Source organism: Platalea leucorodia (genome assembly GCF_965183815.1).
Source record: "Platalea leucorodia genome assembly, chromosome: 3".
In the NCBI taxonomy this organism is placed as follows: Eukaryota; Metazoa; Chordata; class Aves; order Pelecaniformes; family Threskiornithidae; genus Platalea; species Platalea leucorodia.
Window position 1 is genome coordinate 85,287,893 of NC_138825.1, and position 21,575 is coordinate 85,309,467.

A 21,575-nucleotide genomic window follows, 5' to 3' on the forward strand; every position below is an offset into this window, starting at 1 on the left:
AAGATGTGAAAAATTGTTGCTAGCCGAGCCAGTGGGCTTGCTCACATTACAGACTGGGCAAGACCAAGGAGAAGCCACTACTGAATCTCAGAAAAGAAATCATGTATGTTGTATTTAACCCTGTATTTTAGCAAAAGCCTTTGCTGCTTTACTGACTGCGAAGGGGAAAGTTCTCCATCATTTTTAGCTGGCAAAGTGCTATTGAAATGAGTTACAGATTTATTCCTTCCCTCTGTATCCATCTCATTAGCACTGCCTCGTATGGCTCGTGCTTCTCTGGTCATGTGGTGCATTCAGATGGTTGGTTAATTCATCTCTTCTGCCCTTCAAATCAGGGTTGCATCTGCCACTGAAAATCAACAGGGCTGCACATATCTATGCTGAAAGATAATCTGGATGAGTAAATGTGATGAATAAGTACAGCCTTTTGAATACTCTAATGATCTGTGATACAGCTTTTGTAGTATTTGAAAGTGAGTTATTACTCATAGGGTTTGTAATCTTACAGCTTCAAATTTTGGGGGTGTCAATGAGCTTCTTTCCCTGGGTTCTTCTTGATGCCATAGAGTCAAAACCTGAGAAAAGACTAAAGCCAGAGGAAAAAAAAACTAAGTGAAAACTGAGTTAAGGACCTCAGAATTTGGTGCAAAATCCAGACAGTTATACATTGGCAGTATTGTATTTTTTAAAGGTTTTGGAAGGTAACAAGGGAAGACATTCTCACCATGAAGAACAGATTGTCCTGTCCTTGAACTGTTTAGACCCCACGGATACCCCTGGAAAGCTGTGGTCAAGCTATTTTCTCATCAAAATTTTACAAAATGTAATCAGAGCCAAAGAAACAATCATTTTATGTCTGGATGTTTTATGAGTAACAACATGAGCATCCCATTTGAATTTTATGTTACACTTAGAGCTCCTCATTGCATTGACAGTGTTTTGTAACACTCCACAGAGAACACTCTATTCTCTATGTGGGAAAAAAAGCATTCAACAAATTGAAATAAACTACCCGGGCTGTCTGTCAGTTGCTGATGTGCAACCATGATAAAATCTGACCTGTAAATGTCATTTAATCTTTTGCCTTATTGTTTCCAGGATCAAAGGGAGAGGACCTATTCAACAGTGAAAACCAAGTCCACTTCAGCTTCTATTAATAACTTAAAGCCAGGAACAGTGTATGTTTTCCAGATTCGTGCTTTTACTGCTGCTGGTTATGGAAATTACAGCCCCAGACTGGATGTTGCCACACTAGAAGAAGCCACAGGTAAACAATTAGATTTATAGGAAATTAACACTTTCAGTAGAAGTAGTAAGTAAAGCAACAAAGGAAAGAGTCATAGGCAGTATTATTAAAACTAGAAAGAATGAAGTTCTACATGAAGGTGGATTTTTGTCACTGTATTTTGAAGGATGAGCTTCAATTAGTTGTTTTACCATAGAACTACAAATTACACTCTTATAATTAGCTGGAGAAGATTTGTAACATATCAGGTTCTTCTGCTCTGATGTTCTTCTAACACAAAGAAAAATATTTTTTTTCATTCAAATGCACACCTCTTTCTCCCCACAGGAGAACTGAGTAGTGGTGAGCTGAATAAATCTACTAGATTCTTCTGTAACTGGGGAGAGGAGGCAAGAGGAGATTTCAGCCCAAAGAGGCTTCTCCAGATCACTTTTTCTCTGTTTGATTTCCTGAAAAAACTTTTCATAGTTTTGTTTATGTGTGTGTCTTGTTTAAGCTGTATGTCCATCCTTAGTGTCTTTTGAGTTCATTGGCTAGTTTCAACTTGGTTTAGTAAAGAAACAGAGGTCTCAAAGATACTAGGTTTCTTTAAGGCTCATGTAATAAGTTGTAAGCTGTGTAAAGAAAAAACAGCTTCTCAAAAACCCTCACAATGGAGAGTATGAAGCTGAAGTACAAACTCTTTCAGTACAGTACACCAGAGAATCTGGCTGTGACATCTCAGCAAAGGGATAACATTTTGGGAGAGCATGCTCTTTCCTTGATGCTGAAACAAATCTTGTGCCCTTATTTGTCTAAAAATCACACTGATGATACCTTTTTTCCTCACCAATGTAGATATGTGCATGCATGCTTAGAGAAATCTTCCACATTTTGGGTCTTCAGAAAGAAACTCTTGCATCACTGAGACCTGGCAGCTGTGAGCCCACTCATGAGAACTGCCTGAGTCCCTGGCAGCTTCACTGCTCTGTCAGACCCAAATTTTGTTACTCTGTTTTGAGTAATTTTCTTCAGGTCGATTCGCCTGACAGCAAGAAGTCAGCCAGATTTGGAGCTGAGGGTACATAGCCTACAGGTTCAAAGGGTATGGATGCCAACTCTGCTCTCTGTGCTTTGTGCAGCATATCTAAGGTGTGGACACACACTATTGCATCTTATCAATTGCAGCCAGATGTCACCTGAATAATTTGTGGGTATTCTTAAAACACAGTAGTTAGGTCTTGATTCCACCTTTATTCCACACAGAATTTGAAAACTATCAATAATGAATAATAGCACATGTCTAATAGGCATAATTGAAATAGTAATTATCATAATAGCAGCAATAAACTGTTATTACTAATATTATTAGCTCTGTGTCTGATAGCATGCTTTCCATCCATAGAGTTCTGCTTTAGAAAGAATCAGCAGCAGAATCCCCATTTTGTAGAATGGGAACCTGAGGTACAGCCAGAAGTAATTTCTTATTTTGAGTAGATTTCTGGAAAACAAATTAAGTCTGTCATAATCTGTCATAAATTTCTGCTAATTAGCTAATTTATTGTCCATAGTGGTTTAAAATTAGTAGACCAAAATATTTCTCCAACATTTCCTTAATTACCTGAGTATTTTTAATATACTGAATGTAAGCATACTGGTAGCCGCTAAGATTAGCAAAGATAATTTCAGAGGTAAACAGTCTTAACTTGGGTTTCGTTGACATATGAGAGATTAGGAAATCCTAGAATAAATGCATCGCTGACCATGCTCATGCTCATGATGAAAAACAGCATATAAACCAATGACATACTTGGTCAGTATGCACAGCAGATTTTTCTCTTATCACAGGCCAGCTTTGTATTTTGGCATGCCATGTAAAATGTCCTGTGCTTTCATTAAAGAAAATTTTAAAAGTGGCATATTTTCCATTATCTTGAGAGGACATTATAGAATGTAATTCCCATCAAGAATAAGCATTCACAATTTTCCATATGTGGTTTTCAGAAATAATTAAAATGTTGGTAAAAAGATAGTAAATTCCCTTAAATTCTTCTAGAATTGTTTTACACACAAATATTTGTTTCTCATATTTTATTTGTAGTTTTATCAGAACTTGTAGGCTCATCAAATTACTCTTTTGTTAACATTTTAAAGGAAGACCTTTATTGGATCATTTTTAGGATATATACTTCAAGTACTGTACAGGTAAGCAGTAAACTAGTGCTATGCTACAGTTAAGAGGCATTGGCTTCTCATTATTGCAGTAGATTCTGAATGTAGCTTTTAAATATGCCAAAGTATTTTAAGAATATATATATAGCGAGAGTATATAGACACACACACACACATATATATATGTAAGAATATATATAGTGACCATCACAGTCAACTAGTCACGTTGCTTATCTGAATTTCTCCAGGCACGTCAACTGGTTGGCACCTTTTGGTTGGTGCTGTTGATTAAGTAGATTTTTGTATTATGCTCCAGTTTCTGAATTGTAATAGAAACTGCATGGCCACTTTTCAATATTTGAGGAACGACCCAAAATCTGTGAGGCAGTTCTGCAGAGCAACCCACTCACATATGGCAACCTCTATGCACTCAACTTGCCTGTTAGATTAGGTGACAGGCTGGGGTGGGTATTTTTCCAATATTTATAATATTATATTAATATTATCTGATATGTAAAATATGCATATTTTATACCTGTATTTGCACATAAAATACATGGGCATTGCATACATATTTATATAAAAATTACAAAATTATGAAGTAAAAATGCTTTATAAAGGCAGGATATTTCTATTCTGTACTGTGTTTGACACAGATCAAAGTACTTTAATCGGGTTTTTTTTTTTGTTGGAATTATTACTGGTTATTAGAGACAGAAGTCCCTCAGAAAGAACATATAAATTCATAGATTTATTTTTTATTTATATTACCACTTAAGTGGTAATTTTATCTTTTGATTCATTGAAGTATTTAAGTTATGTGAAATGACTTGTAGCTGAATTCACTTGTAGTGAATCTAAAGATGATTCTGTGCTTCTTATAATTGAAGGGGTTTGCCACTTGTTACAGCTCTCACTGTTAAAGTACAAGGACTCAGCACAACCTGGCATGAAGAGAGTTTGCTTTTTCCTTTTGCCATGCAACAGTTTAAATCAAGCAAGTCTGAAGTAATGTGCAGATGTAAAATTATTCCTAATGTCTGAAACAACACTACTACAAATTTTTATAGAAGACAGAAAGAACAATATTTAAGAAAGTGATATTTGGCCTACACGAATCCAATTTATCATTAAAGGTTTCATGGTGGACTTCATCAGGAATTCTTTTCTGCAAATCATACATTTCAGGTTGCTTGCATGAGAAAATGTTGCTGGAGGAGCAGCACAGCTTTTACAGCTGATCTTTTTAAAATCCTCCAGGGTGTTTGGATATCCATTCCCCATCCCTCCAACCATGTACTTAAATGGTGGTTTTAACTCCTTTAAATTAAGTGTTGCCCCATTCATTTGAATATGCAAATATCATAATGTCAGATTAGGTATCACCTGTACCTGATTGCCCAAGTATCAGGTCCCTGTCTTGCTCTGAGTCTGAGCACAGCTTAAAGCAAAGGGCAGAGTTTCCTGTTCTGCTGGTGGTTCCCTGCCATCACCACTGTGGCAGCACCAGTGACAGGTAACTATGCCATACACCCCCTGAAAGGATCATCTGCACCCTAAAATCATTCTTCTAAGGACACTATAGCATCTTTATTTCTGCCAAACCCCAGTGATTATTCCAGAAGCTGGGTCTTCATTCACCCTTACACTAACAGTCTGAGTTCATTACACAGAAGGGAGAAGCAGCACAGAGTATGTGAACAGAGGCAGATGTCTTAGACTGCTGTCACTGAATTCATACCAGACCATACCCCCAATCAGACCTTTTTTTTTTTTTTTTTAAAGATGTAAAAATACATCATACATTGCATCCCACCTGTCTTACCAGTTGGCCAGTGTACCATGCCCCTAACATTTTCCAGAGCCCAAATAACAGCCCTCAGCTTGCTTCCAGAATGTCCCAGTACCCAAAATCTGTGAGGCAGTTCTGCAGAGCAACCCACTCACATATGGCAACCTCTATGCACTCAACTTGCCTGCTAGATTTGGTGACATGCTGGGGTGGGTATTTTTCCAAACTCTGATAAATAGATGCAGCTTTGCACCCTGGCCATTGTGACAGGATGCTGTCACAAGTCTTCTTGACTTCCAAGTGAGGTTTGCACTGAAGTTCAAAGAGAGAAGGGAACAGTTTTAGGAAATGCTGTATTTTACCTAAATTTGACATTTCCCGTGCTTCGGATTGTCTGCTTTGATGGCCTGGTGATGTCACAGGAACTGAGTTGTATTACTTATATCCCTACACTCTTGCTTGAGATAGTGACCACTGATTTCCTAAAAGTTCCACAAGTGGAATATATGCAGGCCTGTGGTAGCATCTTACTGATCTGGGTATCTCAGAAAGTTATAGCTACTCAAAAATAAGCATTTGCTCTTTTCATTTAAAGACCAACACGAATAATGAGGTCTTCCTTACCTGCATTAGGCAGAACATAGAAAAATTACAAAGTTTCTTTAGGAAATGAAACTGGGGGGCAGGGAGGAAATTTCTCCTTAATGCATATTATTCAATATCTGTGTAGAATAACAAGGGATTTGTTATTTTGGGGGGCAAAGCAGCTGGTACAGGTCAGTGTCAGTGACAAATAAATCATGATGAGTGGCTCACTTCTCCCAAGGCAGAGCAAAGAAAAGACTGGTTTGTTTGTTTCTATGGGAACCTCTGAAGTCTACAACAGGAACCTAATTCTGCGGAATTCATAAAATCCTTGTGTAGACATTCCTGTTCAGTTACAACTACCAGCAGTTAAACATATTAACATACCATCTACAATTTAGTTAATCAGCTATCAGTTGAGTTTCCGTTTTTTTTTTCCCTCCTCTTTTATCTCTCTGCTGCTTCTAGATGACTCACACTTTCACAGTCCCTTGCTCAGCATCACTGCCTGATGTCTCCTTCTTTATTCTCAGTCTCTTGGGCTAGATTCTCACTGTTACAAACCAGCGTAACTCCATAGAGTTTGGTAGAGCTGAACTCATTTAATGAGACTGAGTATATGGCCACCCTCATTAGATGTTGGGCAAGCAATGTATTTAACAAACCTTGAGGTTTCTCAAGCAAAGTATTTACATCTTCAGTTTACATTACTGTGACATGCATACATTTGCATATATTAATAGCATTGGCATATCTGAATAAAAAGAGTGATAATGTATGGCTATTTTAGCACATAAATTCTCTGAAGTATGGAGAATTCCATTTTGTATATGTGGAAGCACCTTTTCATTGCTAACAGAAATAAATGATAAGTAATAATAGTGATTAACAATGATTAATAACAGTAAGAGATAAAAATATGCCATCAAAGTCATATCAACCAGTTTTACAGGGAAGGCTATCAGCAGAGCTCTTCAGGGATTATTCTCCTACTGTGCCCCCTTATAGGGATATCCAGGTCTTCACTTTTAGGAAGGAGTCAACCACTGAGCAACACAGAAGGCAGCATAGCAGTCAGAGGGAGTGGAAGTGGCTGGTGCTGGCTTTCGGCTAATGGCTGTACCGCTTTGACCAAGTCAATTCCAGCATAGCTCCTTTTCATTCCCTGTAGACAATCATTAACTCATCCAGCATTTGGATGAATTTCCAATGGAGGCCCTTCTTTAGACTAACTTTATCAATTTAATTGTTTCCGGCAACTGAAAATGTAAACAGTTTGCAATTCATGAAGGTTGACTTAATGTTTTGCAGTTCCTTTGTAGGGAATAATTTTAAACTAATCTCTGCTCTGTGCTCTGTTTGTAGCCACGGCTGTTTCCAGTGAACAGAATCCTGTTATTATCATAGCTGTGGTTGCTGTGGCAGGAACCATCATTCTGGTCTTCATGGTGTTTGGATTCATCATCGGGCGAAGGTATTGTACCTTGCATAGGCATAAGTGCATCTGACCCCACTCTTGTGAACTCCTGAGGCATAGTCTAATCTTGGATGGTAATTTGCAAAACTGAAACAGAAGTAATTTTTAGTAAGGACAATTTTTGTTTAAATCCCATTATCAATTATACAGTTTGTCCTTTTACTTTGGCAAGACACACTTAAATCAAGATGTTCTTTTTGTCCTATGTAAATGTGCTGTAAAAGGAACCCCCAGCAGGTTCTTTACCTGTACTCCTAAAAGTCCCTCTTTCTGTTCAGTTTTCTCACGTGGAGAAGTCTGACACTTTATCTGATCATCCTTTAAATGACTTTTTACATTCAAGAAAAAGAGGCACAGCAGTAAATTTAAGAATACCCTCATGTAAAACTGTGTTCTACTTTCAAGATCTTTAATCCTGTTTTATCCGTAGAAGCTTTTCACAAGAACTAGAATTTTCTCTTTAGGACCTGTCCCAACTGGTATTTGATACAAAAGCCTTTTGATTGCAACTGTTCATGATTTATTTAAAACTCTGCTGTCAAGAGAAATATAGCTGAAACTTTCAAAGGGCCTACAGGAATTAGGTGCTCAGTGCCTGAAAATCCCAGCCTGCAAAAGTGATGTTGTCAGGACTTCAGAGGTGAGGAAGTAAATCATTATTTACCAGTAAAACTGGCGTCTTTCTTTTCAGGCATTGTGGCTATAGCAAAGCTGATCAAGAAGGAGATGAAGAACTTTACTTTCATTGTAAGTGTTTTGCTTTTTTTCCCCCTTTCAAAAATTCCCAACTGCAATAGTATAGACAATACTAAAACAACACTCCATGAAAGACAAAGCCATAAGACATTCAAAAATGCTATGTAAATAGCAAGTGGGAAGTTAAACACTGTAAATATGTGACCTACACAAAAAGAATGCAGATTAAAGTCAACATTGCTCACACAGACAGTTTTATTTCTATACATGTGTATGATACACGGTTGTTTTCGTTCTGCATATTTTTTTGCTTTTGGTTGCTTTGAATACATGTTTCACACCGTCCTAATGATCCCTCTGAGGTGCAGTATTTGAGAGACCTTTGGCTAAGTAACTATATGATCTTTACCTCAGGCAAACTTCAGATTAAGAAAGTGTGGGTCACTGCATCACCCTAACAATGAAGCTGTTCTGCTCAAAAGCTGTTTTCTGCTACTATGAATACTGTGGCATCAATATTTACAAAACATAATGTCATTAAAAATAGAATATTTAATATGAAAAGGTCAGCTACATCTTCACTGTTCTCTGTTCTAGAATCGCTTGCCTAGCTAAGAGCAGCACCTAAACCCTCTTTTGTTGAAATCACAGCTACCATCTGAACTTATACTAGAACCCTAGGAAAAGTCAATAAAATATGTCTTTCTTGGGTTAACGACAACTGAAAATTTGGGGGGGGGGGGGGCGGAGGAAGGCTTATGCAAGAATAGTTTCAGTTTTACCAAAATATTGTTTAAAAAACTTTCTTATTTTAGCCCTTTCTCATTTCAGTTGTAATATCATTTTGACATGAGAAATTAAAAATGTTTTAATTTCTTTTAGAATCAGTCATTGACTCAGGAAATATGGTAAAACTAAGTAGCAAATTGATTTTGAGCATCCAAAATTGCAAAATCACATAATAGAATTAAACTGAATATAAGTTCTGACACAAAACAATGCCTGGGTTTCCAGTCATCTCCCATACCTGATAACTCTCATATCAATAGAACTTGCCATTTAGTCATGCTATGCTGTATGTAGCCTTTGTTGTCTACCAATAATTGCAGCTGGAGCTTAAATCCATCAGATTTTTTTATGAAAGCAATATGATTTATCTTATTTTACATATGTTAAAATCATGAACGGTTATCAGAATGTAATGTCACATGGAGAATGAAGTAGCCACTAGTCACAAATTTGTAGCATCTTCTCAATGCACACCTCTTTAAACAAGTAGTTCTAGCCAAAGCTCCACTCGAAATCAGATCAAGGTTTCTGTTTCACCTCTCTGCCCCGAAAAAATCAGATCAGCTGGTATTTGTTCATGCTCTCTGAGTTTAGGTGTGTTGCTACATAAATAATTTCATTTAAATGCAGTGAGTGTTAAACTAAGTAGTGACATCATTGCGGCTTTAGTCAATCAATTCATAATCTGTGCAAGAAAGGTGGAAAATAATAATGGGATAAGAATTATTTATCATGCACTTTGCAGTGCAGCTGATTTTAAAGAATTCATCAAAAATCTGATGTTATTTAAATGTTACTATTCTGGGAGTGATGGATTTGAAATTTGCCTCTCATAGATGCATTATAAGCTTTTCACGTCTTCAGAAGAGCTACTGCTTTCACTTTTAAAATTCCCATTATGTCCTTGAAGGAAAAGATCAACTATGTATTCTTGTATTTCAGTATATAAACAAAAGGAATATGCTAGCTAAATAATTCCTTTCCTCATCTCCATTATCTGTGACATATTTTGTTTCTGTGAAAGTGTAAATGAATTAATATGAAAGCTTCCACTTAATGATTAATAGTTGATCCAGAAATGGTGAGACTTTATAAGTGCTCATTTCCCTCATTTTACTTTCAAGAAATCTGGTTATCCAGCAAATCAGTCAGAACAGTTAGCATACAGAGTCTTTTTAAAATCATAGCACCAAATATAAGTCACTGTTTGCCAAGCTAGTTTTTCATCGTCTGTTGATTGAAGGTTTAGTTCAATTTTATTTGGTAACCATGTACAGAATGAGACAGAACCCAGTGCTGTGGTCACCAGCTTGGTCACAGAGCCGTGAACACCAGTTTGGTGTTCTTCTGCTCCATAACATCTAGACAATCTTCTTCTGTAATGAGGTACCAGATTGGATTTTCAAAAACGTAACTTACAACAAACACTTACTTAACACAAAAACTTATAAGGAACCATTTTTTTAAAGCAGGTTTTAAAGCACTGTATTTAATAGAGTATCATATATTTCATTTCAGTCCCCCTCAACTCTTTGTGACCTCAAGTGCTACACTTAAAGATACAAGTACAATGGAGTTTAGTCAAGCAATTCAGATTTATATTTGGTTTCCTCCTACCATTTTCTTCTAACAATGTCTTCAAATTCAGGCCAGCACTATTTCATGTTGGTATGCCAGGATAGCCTTGGCCTGTCAAAATGTTTTATGACAGCTTGAATAAAGAACCATCAGAGGCCCATTTGAGATTCGCAAGGTTACATCCAATCCAGACCCCTTATCACAAACACAAGAGGATGGCTCATTCTCCATCTCCCTGCCTGAAAGTGCTATTATAGGAGGTTAACCTATTGCTTTCTTCTCAGTTCCCTGGGTCTTTTTGGTTTTTAAGAAATAAATATTTATAATTTTAAAAATTTGTATCATTATCAATACAATTGGAAGAATATCTGTTTAAATACATAATATGGCAGTTAATAACATCTGGGCAAAATTTCAAATAATTTCTCTGGATGTAAATTCATTACATTCCTCAAACAATTTGTCTAGCTTTTTTTATGAGGGTTTGGGGTTTTTTTGGGCAGTAATACCAACTGAAACATAAATACACATGATTACTAAGCTATTTTTCAATATATTTTCAAATGTAAAATATTTTGTGTTCAATTAAAAGATTACAAAGCAACCACAAATTATTTGTTTTGTATTGACTTTTGACCCTATTCTTGTATATCAGTATATCAATTAGCAGAGGAACATTCTTGCATTTTCGTATTGAGTTGTAATTCACTGTTTTAATTAAAGCTGTGGAGTGTAATCCTTGTAAGCCAAATTTATTTCATAAAAATTCTGCGGTTAATAGATTTCCAGGGTTGCTCTACATTCACCAGAAGTTTCTACTTTCACCAGAAGGGCAAATAATAATTTTCCTGAATCAGCAGCAAACTAAGGGAAAAAACTACATGCTGGCCAGAGCGCTACACTGCCTGAATTGCACTAAGTGCTATACCGGAGAAAGAGGAAGGAGAAACCAAGTTGCTGCGTATTATTCACTTAGGTGCTTGAGAAAGGGAGTAATTGTGCCACAGAGCCCACTTTCCCTCCCTGTGCCTTTACAAGTTGACTACAAGTGTTTCTCATGTTCATATTCTAGTGCAAGAAACATACCCAAGGATATAAATTCTAAGTGCTGTGAATAGTTTAGCTTGGCTATTGCCACCGTCTGTAAATAATATTATATTCAATAGTTTAAGCAAATTGAAGTAGTTCGAGGAGCCTTTCAAATCCCATTAGAAGACAGAGATAACATAAAGAAATCTTGTTTATGCAACCTGGGAAAAGAGGATAAGCGTTCCTTACACAGAAAAGAAAGATTCACCTCCTCTGCTGCTCTTATACCCCTTCCCCTGCTTTATTTTTGCTCCCACTCAACCCTTGCATTTTATTCCATTGAGCGCTATTTGATATTTATTACTTCTTTCACTTCAAGATGGAGATGCAGGTGCTAATGTTAGTCATTTTTAGAGATGGAATTGTGTACTTGTGTCAGCATGCTTGCAGATGATGCCTAAAACTAGGGTTGCCTCTCAGAGCGGCTCTGACTCAGGCAGTGTGGAAGCAGGTTCACTCTTCCAAGGAGCACTCTGCATAATGAAATTCCTGGGCTGACTGCACAATAAGTGCCTTTGCTTCATCACAGTCATGCTTTCTTACATCATTACAGTTAAATTTCCAGGCACCAAAACCTACATTGACCCTGAAACCTACGAGGACCCAAATAGAGCTGTCCATCAATTCGCCAAGGAGCTAGATGCCTCTTGTATTAAAATTGAGCGTGTGATTGGTGCAGGTAAGGCTGCCGTGGCTTCCTGATTCAACTGTTCCATTTAGCCAGGATCGAAACTCATACATCATAATGACAGGCAAATAATTATACCTCAAGTATAGAAGAACTTTTTGCATTTGCCAGAGTGGTTAGGAGCAATGAAGCTGCACTCGCTTCTAAAATGTAAAAACAAACAGGGGAGAAAAAAAAACAACAAAAACCCCAAATAAATAAGTAAATGAAGAGTTTTGCTTGACATTGAAACCTTGTGGGTTTCTAATTCTGTATCTGCTGTTAAAAATGTAATTGGGGGGAGGGAGGAAGTTTTACTGCTTATTATTTACTGTCAGAGTAAAGGCGTTAGCCATGAGTGCAAATTCTGCTCGTTTTCCTTTTGCAAGAGGGCTTTTTGACCTCTGAATTTTTGTTCATGTGAGTAAAGAAAACTGTCTGCAGCACAAAATCTTAAATAGAGACTATGAAGGTCTTGTTTCTGTATAACAAAATCTTCCCTAAGGCTGTTTTTTGTTCTACCATTTTTCTTTTTGATATTTTATGAATACAAAAAGTTATTGTTTAACTTCTCATGACTGATTATAATTACACCAACATTACATTGCTTTTCTTCCTCTTGAACTGTCTACCACCTACTTAAGCCATGGTGTTCATGCTCTAAAAAGGCAGTTTCATTTGTTTACATTAATAAGATATGTGACATTTTTATTGCACTACTCCATGTAGTGAAATTAAGTTTCTGTGGGTAAGAAAAATATCAAATACTTTGGATTCCTGGAGGAAATGTTCTTTTGCTTTCCTGTTGTTTTATAAAAGTATTAGTAGAATACTTTTAAAATCACCCTGTAGTTTGGCAGGCACTGTGAATTACATACTGTGGTATTATTTAAAAAGAGAAGAAATATCTCTAAAAGAAGCTGGTTTACCTGTAAAAAAATCTTTACACTTAGAATTCACAATGCTTCTTTAAAGTAACCTTACTCATGTTGAATCATGTCTTAATCAAGGAGTAGTACCATGGAAATTAACAACACTGCTGAGCAAATTATTCCTTTGGATGAGTAAGAGCATAAGTATCCAGCCCTTGCTAACTAGTAATTTTTGTGGTGCTAGAATGGCAGCATCTCTTCTAATAAATACACAATATACAAGATTTAAATTCAAGATTAGCACAGAAAAATTACTGAGCTTTATCTTTTGCTTTCGGTTAAAAAACTATCAGCATAACAACAGTTCAGAGCACAAAGATATATTCAATTGGACTTTGCCGATGCTTTCTGAGCAAAATGCTGAAAACGCTTTGGTAGCAAATATACAGTTTAAAATGTATTTTCACTGTTATGACAGCGTAATTCCCCAATGTAAGTTTTTGTTGACTGCAGATGAGTTTATTCTTGATTTTAATGAGTATAACTGAGAGCAAAAAAACTAACGTGTGTTAGTAGTCATTCTGAAGAAAGTTAATTAGAAGTGCTATGGTGAAAGCATATTGTATATGGAGTTCAGCTATGGCTTTAACCTGTTGATGTAAATAGCAAATAGGAGTGAAATGAAATCCAGTCCAGGAAAAACAGAATGTTAAAGAGCTGAAGAAGCAGCTGAAACTCATACATCAAAGAAGAATATAGAATTTCTACTAGTGACAGCACCAGAAAAGCCACTTAGCACTCTCAATATGCGTCAGCAGTGCTGGCCACAGCAACTATTGAGTAGTGCCATGTCTCTCTCAGACAAACGGTGCAAGTTGCTTGTACTCAATTTGCATGAGGGATATTTTCTTTCCTTGCCAATGTTTTCATTACCATCCTGCTGCGGGCACCTGTCAGATACAGAATATGGTGTCCACTATGTTGAGTCCCTTCTCGTACCACACATCCTTTGTTTCAGTCTCTTCCTTGTTGACGTGCTGAGCTAGTGGCCGTGTGGCTGTGCAGTATTCCCACTCTTAATGACATATTTTCCAGATCCTTTTTGGGCATCATTTCGGCTGAATATACTATTTTCTTGGGAATAAAAGCAGTTCATTGGCTAGCATCCTGGCCTGAAATGCATAACATACAAGGTCAAGTTTCCGATTTGCCTGAGTGTGAGTGATCTGCTTTTGGAAATCAATCAAAATCAGATCACAGAGAGCTGGAAAGGAGTTAAGCCTTAGTGTCCAGCAGGACCATGGAGGTGATAGTGCCCCTGTACTCAGCACTGGTGAGGCCGCACCTCGAGTACTGTGTTCAGTTTTGGGCCCCTCACTACAAGAAGGACATCGAGGTGCCAGAGCGTGGCCAAAGAAGGGCAACGAAGTTGGTGAAGGGCCTAGCGCACAAGTCTTATGAGGAGTGGCTGAGGGAGCTGGGGTTGTTTAGCCTGGAGAAGAGGAGGCTGAGGGGAGACCTTATTGCTCTCTACAACTACCTGAAAGGAGGTTGTAGTGAGGTGGGGGTCAGTCTCTTCTCACAAGTAACAAGCGATAGGACAAAAGGAAACGGCCTCAAGCTGCGCCAGGGGAAGTTTAGGTTGGATATTAGGAAAAGCTTCTTCACCGAAAGGGTAATCAGGCATTGGAACAGTCTGCCCAGGGAAGTGGTTGAGTCTCTGTCCCTGGAGGTATAGACCCTGGAGGGTAGACGTGGTGCTTGAGGACATGGTTTAGCAGTGGACTTGGCAGTGATAGGTTAACGGTTGGACTCGATGATCTTAAGGGTCTTTTCCAACCTTAATGATTCTATGATTCTATGTCTCCCATGCCAAGTACCCTAATTATCTGGCTCTGAAGTGTCACATACACACACGCACACACACAAACTCAGGTCTTGTTTCCGGCATGGAACAAAAACAATTTTGGAAGGTACTGCTAGAGAAAATTGTTATGCTTTAGCAAGCTCTTGTGGCTAGGAGCCATGATTGAGGTGAGTGGTGCATTCATTAATAGTCATCCATATTGCTAATGAAGTGCAGGAGGGAGGTTAAGGCACCAAGATAAGGGCATGAGCAGCTAGTTGTTATGTATGTAACAGCTATGCCTCATGGTATTCATAGCTATGAGATGGATATTCAGACCACAACTCCACTGCCCAAGGATGGTTGAGGCTAATACCTCACATGTGCAGGCAGGAACAGTTGTACTCTGTCTGGCCAATTAGCTCAGGTACAGCGTGGTGTTAACAGAGGTATATGGAGTTGATTTGAGCTAACCTTAATTCAGCTAGGATAGAACAGGAGGGAGAGGCATTTGATTCTGTATGCAGTCATCTCCTATGAGATTTGTAAAGCCAACCATGCTGACTAGAGATTTACCCAAACAAGTCTGTAGGAAATACTAAGGTCTGGCGAAAGTTCTACCCTTCTGGATGGAGAACTGTGAAGCTGAGGCCCAGGCACTGCCTTTGTCCTTCTCTAAGCTCTGCTGTTGGGGGTGACAGGAGAACAGTAGTGTTGGAATGGTGACAGTGTCCTAAACAAGATTTCTCAGAACTCATCTATTAGGGCACTTCAACTTCTACCTCTTCAGGCATTCGGCCCCATTTCCAGGCATACCTCCCTCTCCACTGCCAGCCAGACGCCTTACCAGTGTGTATGTGCACTTAAGTCCTGACCTCAACAGGTTTCTCAGGACCTCAGCCTATGTCCCAAAGGGATTCTCTAATCAAACTCTCTCTGTTAGTCTTTCCTAATTCAATCATTTTCTTCAGCACTCACCTTAAAACATGTCTTGGATGTAGGTGTGTCTGCATACTTGTGTACACTTAATAACTTAATGTTAAGGCACTCCACAGTTATGCAGGAGATAAATTTCAGACTTGATTTGATTTGGAGGAGGGACTTGGATCTATATCTCCCGTACTCCAGATAAATTTGCAAAGTACCAGATTATTAAATATTTTTGTGATGAATCTTTCTCTTTTTAAAGAGGTGTTCCCCTTTATTCAGTATATGTTGCTACCCTTTTCTCCTATATATCCCAAGGGATTTTTCTTCTTAGCTACAGAATAAGGGGTATCTTTTTCTCTCTCTGCTGACACAGCTGTAAGGCAAGGGACAATCAAATCTTTCACAATCTCAATAATAGTGAGGTAGATGTTTTGCCATTCAGCTCCACATCTCGCATGCTTCCATCCTCTTTCCTGTCTGATGGAGTCCAATTACTTCTCTCCCAAATTATGGTTGTTGAGGCTTTTTTCTGGTATTCTTGCTGGCTGTTTGGTCATTTTTTTCACATGCTGCTTCAAGTTCCAATTGTCTGTTAGTTTAGAATCCTTTTACAAACTTCCAGCATTTGCTTGTGTTTGTTTAATGTAACAAAATTATTATAAGTCACACCTTTCATTTCATAATCTGCAAAGTAAATTATCCTGCTTGAAGGTAATAATGTAGTGCTTCATTTAACACCATAACGATGTTAAATTAAAAACAGCTCTGAAAGAGCTCTGAAAGCTGCCTTTTGAAAGGAAAAACCCATCAAATCTAAAGATAGCAAGGAAACCATGTAGAACAGAATGACATTTTCACTTAGAAATGGTGTTACTATTTCTGTAATAGTATTTTCTTATGAAAGCTACTTAATTTTTATTTCCTATTTTTGAAAAAAATATAACAAATTACTAACAAGTCTCTTAAAAGATTCAAATAACAGTCCTGTAGATTGGTGTAACGTAAAGTGTTTACTCCATAAGGTACTTAGTCAGCAATTCATTTAAAGCACATGCCTGTCTTTGTGTTCCTAAAAGTAATCCGTTTCAAATATGAACATTTATATGTTAAATTTAAACACATAGGTGGCTAGTTGAATGAAGGCCTAAAAAGAATATTGATATTATAGTTGGAGTAATTCAGTGTTGATCTACTTGATTTTAGGAGAGTTTGGTGAAGTGTGCAGTGGGCGTCTAAAGCTCCCTGGCAAGAGAGATGTTGCAGTAGCCATAAAAACTCTGAAAGTTGGCTACACTGAAAAGCAAAGGAGAGATTTCCTGTGTGAAGCAAGCATCATGGGACAGTTTGACCACCCCAACGTTGTTCACTTAGAAGGGGTCGTTACCAGAGGTAAGCAGCAGCTTGATCTGTTAGTCAAATAACAACATAATGGCAGAAATTACTTTAGCTTATTCATGGTCAAAGATTCAAATTATAAACAGGCTGCACACTCCTAATGGATTTTCTCCTGATGTGTAACTAACTAAAACAATACTTACTTTATGCTACAACCTGAGGAAAAAAATTAAGATGCACGCATGATTAAAACATGAAGTACTTTGAAATATATTATTTTTATAGTTTCATTTAGCCTCAAAGACCATGCAGAGAGATAAGGTTTCTTATGTCCTTTCATATTATCTGAAGTGTCATTATTCCAGAGTTCTGTTCACACAGCAGGAGTTAGGAGAACACACTGACATTTTGATTTGTATGGTTTAATTTTGTGAATCATGACCATGTTCCATACAGACATTTAAGAACTTATTAGAGCTCAGTAACAGTGCTGGAGGCCTCAGAAATGTTCATTGTCTCAATGATTCAGTCCTTCAAAGGAATAACATGTGTTTTATCAAAAAAAGGCACTCCATTTGTGTTACAGTTTCTCAAACAAAATCTGTCTTCTTTTCTTTCAGGGAAGCCAGTCATGATTGTAATAGAATATATGGAAAATGGGGCCTTAGATGCATTTCTTAGGGTGAGTACCAAAATGAAAATATATACAAACATATTTTAATTAACATATATATTACATTGTATATTGCCACTTTAAAAAATATGGTTTTATATGTGTGCATATATGTACATGTACATGCATGATATTCATATAATTAAAATGCTTTTCGGGCTGAAATGGAGCTTGACAAATACTAGCAGTTCTCTACATTATTTCAGCAAAACCAGGTCAGAAATGAGAGGATCAGACAGGGAACATTCTAGGAATTTAAGTGATTTAATGTGGCATAGACATGGTGGGTTTTATTATTGCCACCAGCTGAAGTTAAAACAACTTGATACCTGAAGCCCAATCTTCTGGCTTTTGAGAGCAGAATTTTATTGTGTCAGCATGGTGGAAAGCAGCATACAAGAATCACTAAATGAACTAGGGTCGTGTTTAAGAGAACAAAGGAAAAAGAAATGCAAGTTCACAACAATTCAGCATTTTTTGAGCGTGTGTTCTGAACTGGCCAGTTCTGACTCCTTACCAAGTGTACAGGACAGGGTGAAATGATGTATAAACACTCTATAGAGAAGAGAAAGATTATGTTTGTTAGATAAACTCCAAGCTATGAATAAAATTATCAGTAACTAGGGTTCCAAAAGGAGATAGTTCTTATTTTCTTGATACAAATAATTATGATGAGAGATGAAGAGTATAGAGGCAAACTATAAAGAGCTGTGCATCAGGTAATCTCTCTTAGAAAAGACTTGCCATGACTTAGCCAGAAATTTATAGTGATTAGCAACTTTTGTTACTTCTAGTACATTAACTACTCACACATTTCTTAACTGGATGTACTGCTTTATCTCTGAAGAAAATAAAACTTGTGTTTGAAGTGAGTTTCTTTGCCCCAGGATGAATTGCCACAGAAGTAGCAAATAAGTAGAAAGCTAAAGTTGTAAAACTAATTCTTATTTCTCTTCTCAGCTATACTAACAAGAATTGCTGCTCCTTTCTTCCCTCCAGAAACATGATGGGCAATTTACAGTCATTCAGCTAGTGGGAATGTTAAGAGGAATTGCTGCTGGAATGAGATATTTGGCCGATATGGGATATGTACACAGGGATCTTGCAGCACGCAATATTCTTGTCAACAGCAACCTTGTTTGTAAAGTGTCAGACTTTGGACTTTCCAGAGTTATAGAGGATGATCCAGAGGCCGTCTACACTACTACCGTAAGAGAAATCAATGGGTTTTAGTAGTTTTGAGATGTGATTATTAAGAAGAAGCATATCTTCTAGAGAGTATAGATAAGAGAAATACATTAATTGCTTGAGAAAAGTTAACCAGTCAAAAGGAAAAAGAGTCTGCAGAAATCTGGCTCTAATTAGGGACTGATATGTTTGTAAGAATATACATTTTTATTTGGTAAAGTTCTAAAAATTTTGCACAGTATCTTCATTATTCCCTTCCTCATGATTTTCTGTTTGTACAAATACAGAAGTTTTAGCCATAAAAATTTTAATCATCTCATTTACTATGAGTCAATTAAAATATTTGTAGGCTATTAGTATTTATCAGACTAGATTTTATCTCACCAAAAAGTTGACTAGCTTGAGGCTAGACTGTGACAAAGCTCAACTCCTGTATTTTCCCTTGGTTTTGGGTGGGACTCTTTTCTTAAATAAGCATTCATTGGGCACACTATGGTCTTTATTCTTTTGTTGAGCCAGCTCCACTTTCCCACCTGTGAGGCCTCGCTGTACCTATTTTCGCATGCTGAGGGAAGGAGGGGCCCCTGGAATCTGCTCCGACAGGCACAAGGATCCAGGAAACCGCACCGGTGTTCACAGCTATCACTCCTGCTGCTGGGGTCTAAGTGGAATTCTGGTTTAAAAATGTCAGACAGATTTCAGAGGAGCCGTATGACAAGTCAATGGGATTTATATGCACAGGATGAGATTTCTCTCACCTAGCTTCAGCCAGCCAGGAGTTAAATGACTAGTGTAAATCAGATATCTAAGCAGCCCCTTAAAATCAATAGATATCCTTCCAGAGAAATGCATCCAATTTAGCTTAGACAGGTGTCTAAGTTTCTATGGTCAAAGTGTTTTAAGAGCCTAAACTTCCTTAGACTCCTTTGAAAATTCTGTAATTGGTCAACAATAGTAGATAAGTGCTGCATTTGATGTTGATGGAAATAATTATAAATGCACTCTACAGAAGATGATATGGAAATTTTGTGGAGAAAAAAGAAAACTTCCTTCTTTTCTTTTTTTTTTTCATAGGGTGGAAAAATTCCAGTGAGATGGACAGCTCCAGAGGCCATCCAGTACCGCAAATTTACATCAGCCAGTGATGTGTGGAGTTATGGAATAGTTATGTGGGAAGTAATGTCTTATGGAGAACGGCCTTACTGGGACATGTCAAATCAAGACGTAGGTTATACTTTGTCTGTTTGTGAGCATGAGCATGTGTGTGTTAGAAAAACAAAAATTACATATTGTAAACACATACATATGTGTTTCGCTATACATGCATAAAATGTTGGTTTAGAAATAAGATTTATCAAAATGCTGTAGGGTTCTCACAAAATGTAAAAGTTATAGAACTTTCACTTTTTACCTAAATCTCTAAATTGTTCTTCTGCCATGTGGATGTTGTAGGTTTCTGTCCCGAGTATCAAGTACAATAAGAACATCAAAAATAGTAATATGTGCTCTTCACTTTATTACACTTAAGCATAGAAGGAATTAATTTTTTTTCCAATAAAAAATAATTCTAAGGTTTCTGACATCAGAGCAATGATTAATCAGTTGAAAAAAGTTAGTAAAAATCTGAGTGGCAGTTAATGACCTACTTTGGCTTTTTCAAGTTAATTATGCTGATTTAACAATACGCTTGTTTGCATAAAATATGACCCAGAGCAACAGGTCAGCAGTAATAGAACAGATGGGTGTTAATCTTGATTTCTGACAAGTGTATCTATTAATATAGAAAGTACACAGGAAAAACCTATGCAGGTGAGAAAGATGTCAGAAAGAGTCTCATTTAAAGTTCTTCAGGTCAGGGGCTTGAGGGTTTTTTTTTGTTATTATTTTATTTTTTCATTGAATGATCGACATCAAAGTTGAAAAAAAAGATAAAAGTGTAAATGATGAGTCAGTTTGGCACAGTGCAAAGTTGTTAATATTTGACAGGTCTCAGTGTCAAAGATTTCATGGACTGTCAAAATATGGGCAAACAAGTCCTTGGGGCAGAGAAAGAGAAATATTTACATTCCCTAGACACCCAGTAGAGTTTCATTTCTTTTGACACCTTCCTTCTGTACTAGATTCAAACATAAAAGAAGTCTGACAGGAATATAAGATGCCTCAAAGGCAAACCTTACCTATCTTTCAGGGAACAATAAGGAAGAACTTTTAAATAGGGGAGAAATTTTGGTATCTTCATGCTTCTTGTTGGATTTTGAAAAGTATTCCTTCTGTTGAAAACTGCAAGTAAAGCACATGAATGAACCTTTTTCATAAAACAGCTAATTACCACTTCTTGCAGTTTCATCTCTTTTAGCATCTTACATAATAATATTCGATAGCACATAGTCAAAAGATGCATCAATTACTCAGTAAAATAATTTCAAATATTCTTGTATGCTGTGATCTTCAAGCGTGTCCTGAAACATACCTCCCAAAACATACACGCATCCTACCAATCCCATAGATAAATCTATGATGCAAAATTTAGAATCATTTTACGATTAGTTATTTATTCTCCTTCACAGTTACCAATGGGAGTATTTAACTGGAATAAAAAATGCTAAATGTGTCTCTTCTAATTTTGCATATACACTCAGGCAGTTTATATATCTTAAGTGT

At 37.1% G+C, this 21,575-nt stretch overlaps 1 protein-coding gene across 4 annotated transcripts in view; it reads left to right on the forward strand.

Moving 5' to 3' along the window:
- Positions 1 to 21,575, forward strand: part of EPHA7 (EPH receptor A7) — a gene marked incomplete at both ends in the record, with an annotated part of 170,756 nt that overhangs the window by 130,608 nt on the left and 18,573 nt on the right. For 3 of the 4 annotated variants that reach the window (XM_082305526.1, XM_082305529.1, XM_082305527.1), the window contains 8 exons: positions 1,099 to 1,267; positions 7,140 to 7,248; positions 7,943 to 7,998; positions 11,957 to 12,082; positions 16,922 to 17,107; positions 17,674 to 17,735; positions 18,726 to 18,935; positions 19,989 to 20,138. In XM_082305526.1, the coding sequence (XP_082161652.1) occupies positions 1,099 to 1,267; positions 7,140 to 7,248; positions 7,943 to 7,998; positions 11,957 to 12,082; positions 16,922 to 17,107; positions 17,674 to 17,735; positions 18,726 to 18,935; positions 19,989 to 20,138 (1,068 nt within the window). The remainder of the gene's footprint in view (positions 1 to 1,098; positions 1,268 to 7,139; positions 7,249 to 7,942; positions 7,999 to 11,956; positions 12,083 to 16,921; positions 17,108 to 17,673; positions 17,736 to 18,725; positions 18,936 to 19,988; positions 20,139 to 21,575) is intronic. The other variant, XM_082305528.1, reaches the window with a different exon arrangement.